Raw genomic sequence first — 10,451 nt, 5'->3', positions numbered from 1 at the left:
GTAAACCGGTGAATTATGCATTTCTCAAAGTGTTTGGGTGTGAGGTTTTCATGCACATAGATAGAATCCCAAGAGTCCAAAAAGTGTTTCTTCATTAGCTATGGAGAAGGAGACTTTGGGTATCGCCTATGGAATCCTGAAGATGGTAAAATCTTAAGGAGTAGGGATGTAATTTTTAACGAACAAAATATGTACAAAGATTACTTGGAAAGAAAACAAACAAAAGAAACAGGTGATGAGTACATGGAGCTTGAGGACGGTGAAGACTCAAGGACTGCAAACGGTGACAATGTGCAACAACGTCAACCAAATGAGGAGCCTCAACCTATTCCTCGAAGATCTACAAGAGCAAGTAGACCTCCAGAAAGGTTTGTTCCTTCCTTCAACCATCTCTTGATCTCAGATTCTGGAGAGCCGGAATCATATGAAGAAGCTATGCAACATGAATCCAAAGAAGAATGGACGAAGAGCATGCAAGTGGAGATGGACTCACTACATCGCAACCAAACATGGGATTTGGTTGAGTTGCCTAAAGGTAAGCGGGCACTTCAAAACAAATGGGTGTACAAGCTAAAGGAAGAAGAAGGTGGGAAGAAAAGGTACAAGTCTAGGCTTGTGGTAAAAGGTTTTTCTCAAAAGAAAGGTATTGACTTCAATGAAATGTTTTCTCCTGTTGTAAAAATGAACTCAATTAGGCTTGTCTTAAGCCTTGTGGCTGCTCATGATCTAAATCTTGACCAAATGGATGTAAATACGGCATTCCCTCACGGTGACTTAGAGGAGGAAATCTACATGCTTCAACCAAAGGGGTATGAAGTAAAAGGTAAGGAGAAAATGGTTTGCAGATTAAAGAAGAGCTTGTATGGTTTAAAGCAAGCATCAAGACAATGGTACTTGAAGTTTGATCGATGGATGTTGGATCATGGATTCACAAGATGCAACTCGGATCACTGCGTCTACACGAAGAATTTGGGAGATGGAAAATTCATCATCCTAATGTTGTATGTTGATGACATGTTGATTGCAAGTGCTAACATGCAGGACATGAAAGACCTAAAAGAGGAGCTGTCCAAATCTTTTTCAATGAAAGATTTAGGTGCTGCAAAGAGGATACTTGGTATGAAAATATCAAGGGACAGGACGAAGAAGACAATAAAGCTATCTCAAGAAGATTACATCAAGAAGGTACTAGAAAGGTTTGCAATGCAAAATGCAAAACCAGTTTCTACACCTTTGGCTGGTCATTTTAAACTAACGAAGGATATGTGTCCAAAGACACAAGAGGAGATAGCCTATATGTCTAAAGTTCCATATGCTGCAGCGGTAGGTTCTCTAATGTATGCTATGGTCTGGACAAGGCCAGACATTGCACATGCAGTGGGAGTTGTGAGTAGGTTCATGGACAACCCAGGTAAAGAGCATTGGCAAGCTGTGAAGTGGATACTTAGGTATCTAAAAGGGACAACAACAAATGCTTTGTATTTTGGAGGAACTGATATTTTTTTAGAAGGGTATGCTGATGCAGATATGGCAGGTGACAAAGATACTCGAAGGAGCACTACTGGCTATGTGTTCACGGTTGGAGGCACAACAGTAAGCTGGGCTTCAAAGCTGCAGAAAGTGGTTTCACTTTCTACCACGGAAGCAGAGTATGTAGCAATGACGGAGGCAAGCAAAGAAATTATGTGGCTTCACAGATTCTTAGAAGAGCTTGGATTCAAACAAGACAATTGTGTCTTGTACAGTGATAGCCAAAGCGCTATCCATCTTGCGAAGAACTCAGCCTTTCATTCAAGGACAAAGCACATTGAGGTGAGATATCGCTTCATACGCACTCTTTTGGAAGAGGGACAACTAAAGCTAGGAAAGGTGCATACAAGTGAAAATCCTGTAGACATGTTTACAAAGGTGGTCAACAAGGAGACATTGAGCTTTTTCTCATCTTCAATCGGCATTCAAGGATAAGAAGCCAGAATGGAAAGCAGTCACAGGTTTGGTTTGGAGATCAGTCTCCAAGTGGGAGATTGTTAAGTGTGGAGCTTTGATTTACCCTTGTAATTTTTTGTGGTAAAAGCGCACATTTGTAAGGCCCCCATTATGAGGAGAAGCCATCGTGCGTGAAGGAAAATCACTCACCGGAAACCAAAATTTTCACAGACAAGAATCAGGGGCAACTTTAGAAGCCCCCGAGAATTTTTTTTCGCCGGAATATTATGGACGGACGGCGGCCGGAAAGTGGTCGGAAAACAACCGGTCGGTTGGCCGGTGGCCGGTAGTCAATGGCCGATGGCCGGTGGTCGGAAGTCAATGGCCGGTGGCCGGTGGTCGGAAGTCAATGGCCGGTGGCTGGTGGCCGAATTCAAAAGCGGACTTGTCTTCTCAAGGGCGGCCACACATGGGCGGATTGGAGGGTCCGATTTGGACTTATTCGCACAAGGGCGGCTACACATGGCTGTCTCTCATACGAGAGGGCAACCCTTTTGGCCTATAAAAGGAGGCCATTTCTACACACATTGCATAGTGTGAAGTTGATGCAACAAGGTGAGTGTGAGGTGGTGAGAGTGAAGCAAGGCGAGAGCTCCATTAAGGGTATAATCCCTTTGTAAACTACTTCTTGTTTTGAAGTACTAAAGCCATTGAGTGGCTGCTTTCCCGTGGACGTAGCCCACATTGGGTGAACCACGTATATCGTGTGTACTCTCTCTCTCTCTCTCTACTCTATAATCTCGTGTATGTAAATCTGTCTCTCTCCATTAAGTAATCTACTCAATTATCTATTTAGCTACGTCTTATTTCCTAACAACGGGCCATACACTGTAAGATGTTGATTCTTTGACCAAATGGATTTACGCCATCCATAGCTAGGCTTAAGTGCAAATTTCGAGCTTCCGTGGCAAAATCCGACCATGTTCCATCTATATGTTTCTAGGCTGCACAATCTGCACGAATCCGTAGCACACCATCTGAAGATTTATTCTCCTCATGCCATGATGCTAGGGCGGCCATGGACTTACATTCAATGAAATGCTTGATGAGAGGAAGCAGAGGAAAATGTCGCAAAACCTTTTGCGGAATTTTTGTTCCGTGGAGATCTACTAGATATCTTTCGGAATCACATTTCGGACACTTCTCCATGTCTATGTATTCCCCTATGAAAAGAATGCAGTCATTAGGACAAGCATGGATCGAATTGTAATCCATCCCCAAGTTTCGCAAAATCTTTCTTGCTTCCTCTCGGGAATGTGGCATCGCATTATCAGCTGGTAGTATGTGCTCTTTGAGCATCTACACAACATAAAAATACGGTACAATTGTGTAAAAATCTATCAGATTATTATACATTTAGAGTTTTATTAAAGTAAACTAATTGTAATAGATCACCTGAAAAGCGTTGTGACGCTAGTGTCACTCCATCCAAACTTTGTCTGCCTGTTGAGAAGAACCAGGAGAGCTTTCAATCTAAACACATGTGCTCCATTATACAATGGCATATTGGCTTCACTTTTCATATCATCATATATAGACAAGCCTTTCTGAATCCATGATTGTCTCGATCGTTTCATCAATCTCGGGCTCAAACATTGCCTCGTTGGGAATGTGGTATGCATGATCATCCCCCGAGATGTCAGAGGCTACATCTTGTGGCCTCACATATGCTGCTTGACCAAAGCGCCTGCGAACACGCCTATTGGGTTGCAAGATTGCTGCCTGTTGGCCAGCGTCAGAGTCCGACAAGTTATAATTGGCAACAACTCGATCTATAATAGATGGATCGAACTCGCCAAATTCACGAACGTGCTGCAAAGAAACGCGTCTTGTCCGTCGCACAGCATGGTTGCAATGGTTACAAGGACATAAGATCCTCGTTGAGAAATAGGTGTTTCGGTTCGACGGCCCCAGATCCTCGTCACTACTCATAATGAGGGTAAAAATCCTATAACCTGGACAACAAATTTAATCTTCTATTGGCATTCTTCGTCTTTTATCTCTCTCTCTCTCTCCCTCTCTCTCTCTCTCTCTCTCTCTCTCTCTCTCTCTCTTTGTTCACACTGTAAACTACCTCACATTCTCTAGTCATGTCCAATCCCCGCACACCTCGGTCTAGAGGTGCATGGAGATGAGAACCACCGGGTTATAATCTCGTCTTTATTGGTCAATGCCTATATTTGTGGGTACAAGAAATCTACACACCCACGTCTACATGATACTGTATGTAGTGGACAAAACCCCTTTGCCTCTTCTCTAGCTGTAGCATTTCACAGCATCTTAACATCTTTTCACAGTAGATCTTTGTTTATAGCATGCAGGTACGCCATTCTTGCAATGTAGCTGATGTCTGCTCAAGGCACTTAATTCTTAATCTAGATTTGAGGGGATGTGTGCGTGTGTGTGTGTGTGTGTGTGTGTGTGTGTGTGTGTGTGTGTGTGTGTGTGTGTGTGTGTGTGACCCTTGGAATCGTCATCTTGCATCACTAATTTCTTTGTAGGCTCAATTTGCTCTTCCATTAGCTGAACATGACTGCTTATTGTATGATAGCAGCAGTCGAACATGCAAGTGGAATTGCTAGTCTGCATGGACTGTCGAGGCTGTGAGCGCAGGAAATTTTCTCGCCATTTCTTCTAACCTTATCTTAAACGATAAAAAGAAGAAAATGGTATAACCTTTATATCACCCAAGTGTGGTAGATTGGTTATGCCAATTCCCTCTTCAATAATAGGTAAATAACCTAAATCTAATATAATATAACGTAAATAAACCTAAATTAATAAACCTAAATCTAATCTAATATAACGTAAATAAACCTAAATCTAATCAAACGTGAATTTAACTAAAAATAAACCTAAATGTAATCTAATTTAACTTAAATAAAGCTGAATCTAATTTAACGTAAGTCTACATCTAACCTAATCTTTAACGTCTTTTCGGATAGTTTCCTACGACGTTAAAACTCTCTTCTTCTTATGTGTGCATGTGTGTGTGTGTGTGTGTGTGCCAATAAAAAGAGAAAAATGGTATAACCTTTCTATCACCCAAGTGTGGTAGATTGGTTATGTCATTTTTCCTCTTCAATAACAGGTGAATAACTTAAATCTAATCTAATATAACGTAAATCTAAATCTAACGTAAATAAACCTAAATCTAATCAAACATAAATCTAACTAAAAATAAACCTAAATGTAATCTAATTTAACTTAAAAAAACCTAAATCTAATTTAATGTAAGTCTACATCTAACCTAATCTTTAACGTCTTTTGGGATAGTTTTCTATGACGTTAAAACTCTCTTCTTCTTGTGTGTGTGTGTGTGTGTGTGTGTGTGTGTGTGCGCGCGCCAATAAAAAGAGAAAAATGGTATAACCTTTCTATCACCCAAGTGTGGTAGATTGGTTATGCCATTTTCCTCTTGAATAACAAGTCTTGAGTTCAACTCCTCGTCGGCTAGATTTTTAGGTCTCTTTAATTAGTTTCCTACGACATTAAATTAAACTCTATTCTTCTTAGATGTGTGTGTGGGTGTGTGTGCACGCCAATAAAAAAAGAAGAAAAATGATATAACTTTTCTATCACCGAAGTGTGATAGATTGGTTATGCAATTTCCCTTATGAATAACATGTCTTGAGTTAAACTCTTCTCGACTAGATCTATAAGGTCTCTTGGGATGGTTTCCTACGATGTTAAGACTCTCTTCTTCTTCTTCTTCTTCTCTCTCTCTCTCTCTCTCTCTCTCTCTCTCTCTCTCTCTCTTTTAACGATGACGGAGAGGAAGGAGGACAGGATATGCAACCAAAATGCGGCATACTCTACCCTCCTTCTCTATTTTAAGCACCAAGCATTACCGAGGATATTACCATGCCTATTACGGCTAATATTATTGTGCCTATTACCGCCAGTATTACCGTGATATGTCATTTCAAATAGATATAAATGTATCCGAGGCTGCAGGGGGGGTACAAACCACTCCCTCTACCCTTAGATATCAATTATTTTATTTCTTAGCCTTTTGAGTTTTTTTATAAAGATTTTTAATTTTTTATGAGTATTTTATTTTGTAGTACTTATAGATGTTTATTAATTGCATTTTCTAAGTTCACCTTTATTTAAAATTTATTTAGCACTCATTGTTGTTTATTCTCTTTGAATTTAACTTCATGTATTTTTTTATTAGAATTTAGAACTTTCTCTAATTAATTAATTATTTTTTTAAGACACATGACTGAATAAAAATTTTATTGCGTGTGCAGAACATCAACTGGGATGATCATGGCCCCCCTGGAGGCCCTGAGCGCAATCGATGGCCCAAGGAAAAACTCCCATTGTCCTTGCGCCAAGTGCAAAAGGGCAATCCAGAGCTTGAGGCGTATTGCATTGGAGCACATGGAGAACGAAGGGATTTGGCATCCTCGAAAAAGCACTTGGAGAGATGAGAGTGCCACTCATCCACCGCTTGAGGAGGTGCCCCATTGGTCTGTTTGGTGGTGGTGCACCAGCGCACAAGGCCGAACAGCATAGGCAAGAGTTACTGGAGATTTGGGTGCACTGCATGGTGATCCTCCCGTTGGCTCTACTTCCACAAATCCTATAGCGTCTCAGTTGCACTTTGAAACAGAGGATGAGAACATGTTCAACATGTGTGATGAGTTACTAGCTCATGAGCACAATGTATGCGAGGAGGATTGTCAGCCCTACACTCAACAAGCAGTAGCAATGAAGGATAGAATGATGGCAAGTGCCCGAACACCTCTTTACGACGGTGCACAGTACTCGGTGCTTCGGGCATCGTTGGAAGTCCTCAATTTGCAAGCGAAATTCCGTTGGAGCAATGCAAGTGTCGATGCACTCCTTGCGTAAGTATAAAATATGGCTTTTTATATACTCTTCACTCGCTATTCCTTGCCGTCTCCTAGCAATTGTACTGATACGCGGTTTGTTGTAGTTTGATGGGAAAAATGTTGTCAAAAGATTACCACATGTCTCCAGATCATCGACGAGCTAGATCGTTGTCACTGCACTTAGAATGGAGTCTGAGCGCATCCATGCATGCGTCAAGGTATTGAGACATTTTTCATTGATTCCTCACATTCAACATATGTTTAAAAGCAAGCCTACCGTGGAGCTTCTCGTGTGGCACACCAACCACCACTCAAATGATGGAATGATGCATGTCCCTACCGATTCACCTGCATGGAGGCACATCGAAACTCAATGGCCAAACTTTGGGTTGGAGCCACGACACTTGAGGCTTGGGTTAGCAAGTGATGGTGTCAACCCCTTCGGCATTAAGTCTACTTCATGGAGCACTTGGTCTGTGGTGATCGTCAACTACAATATTCGACCATGAAAGACAACCAAGAAGAACAATATACTTCTTTCCTTGCTGGTGCCAGAGAAGTACAAAAGTGTCAAATATTGACATCTATTTCGAGCCATCGAGGAGTTGGAGGAGTTATGCAGAGGCATTCTTGTTGTCGATGTCTCACTTACAGGGGGGAGGGAAGCCATTGTGAGGGGAATTCTTATGTGGACTATGCACCACTATCTTGGGCTTGGTGAGATTCTTGGTAATCCCCTTTTCCTCTCTCTCCCTTTAGTTCACTCATCTCTCTAACGATATGATATGTATGCAGGGTTGTCCACATCGGGGCACAATGCATGTCCTACTTGCGTGTCATCGTTGGTGATAGAGAGGCCCGATGCCTTGCGCAAGGTAATCTATTTAAACAACCATCGTTTCTTACCCCAAGGACATAAGCAAGCACAAAGCTCCAACAAATGGGAAGACCCCTCTGAAGCTCACGATAACAGATTGAGCAACTACTTGGGAAGAGCACCACAACAACAATCTGGCTCCATGTCCTCCATCAAAAGATATGTCAAGGTATTCCATATTTTTAAGGCTTCCATATTGGAAAGACTTAGAAATACAACATCTCTTGGATTTGCTTTTTTTTTTTCCATCTGCATGCAAGTTGGTATATCTTATCGTTAAAAAAGGTTGTGTTTACGATTATGGAGGATTATCTCAAACTTTTTCACATTTTGAAAAATCATGTGAGAGGAAGGGCTTATGGAGGAAGGAAAGGGTGCCAAATTCTCACGGCTCGATAATATCAAGCAATTAACTTTAAGCCAGTTGGAATGCAATGGGATGCTTTTAATTGTCAATCTTCAAACTAATGATGGACTAAATGAATGCTAGGCTCTAGCCGAGAGGCCAAATTGACTTTCGATAAATGGGTAGTTGAAACTACGGCCCATAAAAAAATAACTAAAACTATTGCTTTTATCTACTCGCCGATCCGTGGAGTGATATGTGGTATAGCTTTGAGAAAAAGACATTCTAAGATTCTAAGATTCTGGTGCTCTCAGAGGGCCGCCTGGAAAGTAGTGAGAATCCCACCCAGCATGCGATTCGTGAGCGTATAAGGTGGGGTTTGGCCGGGGGTGGGTATCGAAACTCCATGGCTAGAGCTTGCCATGGAGGGTTGGCAGGGAGCGTGAGCAGTGGTCATCCTTTACGGCCTCCATGATCCCGCTTCCTGGAGCACAGTAAAGAATCGCACCCAGCACGCCATAGCCTATCATGATTCGTGAGCGTATAAAGGCGAGGAATGATCAGCACACATAAAGGTGGTGGAAGAATCGCGGCGGCGCGTATAAAACGTGAGGACCGCGCAAACTGCCAATTGCACGCCAGCTACTAAATAAGCTGTAGGTATAGGTGAAATGGGCGATGATAATTTTCTCATCGCCACAATTAAATCTTACGGTCCACAATACACAGATAAGGGAAGCGGAGCGGATGAGGATATTTCCTTCTTCGGCCATGGCGTCGAAAACCCCGTGTTTGGCAAATACATATTAACGAACTACTTTGGGCAGCGCCCTCTCAAAGGCTACCCTGCAACTGCTGATGTAACCAGAGTTTACTTCGTTTTCGCCGAAGCCACCAGGTCGGTACGTGGCGGCGCTAATTGGTGGAAGCAACTGTGGAACGATGAAGGAAGTGGAAAATCAGATGATTTCACGTGCTGGATCATCCGGGAGGATCGCATACCTAGAGGGTACGTTTGCTTGTCACCCTGCTTTTTCAAGGTTCAAAAGAATGGCCAGGGCCAGCTGCGAGATCCTCCAACGGATTCCGAAGTCTCGAGTATGGTGTTGGTGAAGGAGGAGCTGGCTACCTACCTTCCAGCGAGTAGTCTGAACAGGGTGTGGATCGACCAAGGCACCCACGCCGACCAGTATCTTGCAATATACACGGGTCCTGACGGGGTGGGTTGCTTCGGCTGCAACAATCGCGATTGGGTTCGTCCAACCAAAGCCTTCCCTGTTCTCAATCGCTCTAAAGGTCGGCTGGTCTGGGAGTGGCCGCAGCTAACCAAGGCTGTAGCAAACTTTACAGGTACTACGTCTACCTCGTATAATGAATTCTATAATTAGCTGCTAGCCCAAGCAGGAGGGTATTAATGGCTTCACAATAATTCCCACATTATGACTTACCTCAACATCATGAGCTTCTGTGAGGGAGGCATGACATACCTAGCTAGGTACGATTGGGGGCAGGGGACCGCCGGCCCGGTGGGGGGGCCGGAGGTCCCCTGCCCCCAATAGTACCTAGCTAGGTATGCGGTGCCTCGCTCCCGAGCAGAAACTCATGTTGTTATGCATTGTATAAAAAACATTTTCATCAGGCTGCAGGAGGAGTAATTTTCATCAGAATACCTGATCAATTGACAGCTTGACTTGACCTGTCAATGTAGGTGTGCAGCTAATACCCCACCCGACTTCACGCGGTGATCCATTTGTGATGAGCAGTAGCAAGGACCGCATCAAGCAAGTTTGGGCTGTCAATAAGCCAAATTTCCGACCTTACATAAAAAACACATACGACTGCGAGGATTTCGCATTTGAAATGCGGTCTGCTGCTGCAAGAAACCGTGCGGATACTGCCATTTGTGTGAACGCCAAGGCTGGTGGGGTGTGTGCTGTGGTGTTTACCATACTATCTGGTGACGATCAAAAGCACGCAATGAACTTGGTCTTACTCCCAGATGGAACGTTCGAGCTCTTTGAGCCTCAAACTGGCCAATTTAAACCCACGTCTTTTGTAAAGACGTTCTTACATGCCGTATACTAGCGGCTTTAACACTCTAGATATATGCCCTATACTAGCTGCCTTAAGCGCAATTAGCTGCATCACAACAAGTTACGCCGATGCTAATTATATGCCTGGCAAGGAGCTGACTATCGATCAGCCTTACACAGAAAAAAACTCTACCCTTCAAAAGATCCATGCACACTTATTCCCCTGCAATACTCATTCAATAAAAAAATATTTAAAAAGCCCATATACAGGGCTTCCATCGTATCGTATATGCACTATATGTAACACGACCTTAATGTTCAAATACATGGCTCTTATAATGTAATGACTCTTGTGTTACAAGAAA

General features: G+C 42.8%; 1 protein-coding gene across 1 annotated transcript; it reads left to right on the top strand.

The window, feature by feature from the left end:
• The first annotated feature begins 8,648 nt into the window (after positions 1 to 8,648).
• Positions 8,649 to 10,451, top strand: LOC147420475 (uncharacterized). The gene is made up of 2 exons (XM_086505034.1): positions 8,649 to 9,403; positions 9,762 to 10,451. The coding sequence occupies exons 1-2, from the start codon at positions 8,725 to 8,727 to the stop codon at positions 10,136 to 10,138; spliced, it is 1,056 nt and encodes a 351-aa protein (XP_086361160.1). The 5' UTR covers positions 8,649 to 8,724; the 3' UTR covers positions 10,139 to 10,451.

Source organism: Adiantum capillus-veneris, chromosome 28 (assembly GCF_014529385.1).
Source record: "Adiantum capillus-veneris isolate H3 chromosome 28, ASM1452938v2, whole genome shotgun sequence".
NCBI lineage: Eukaryota > Viridiplantae > Streptophyta > Polypodiopsida > Polypodiales > Pteridaceae > Adiantum > Adiantum capillus-veneris.
Note: the sequence above shows the minus strand (reverse complement) of the source record. Positions and strands in the feature narration are given on the sequence as shown.

Bases quoted from the DNA above. Each gene is read 5' to 3' on its own strand.
- LOC147420475 (XM_086505034.1), top strand. From the start codon at position 8,725: ATGGGCGATGATAATTTTCTCATCGCCACAATTAAATCTTACGGTCCA. The intron at 9,404-9,761 runs GTACTACGTCTA...CTGTCAATGTAG, and splicing joins GGCTGTAGCAAACTTTACAG to GTGTGCAGCTAATACCCCAC.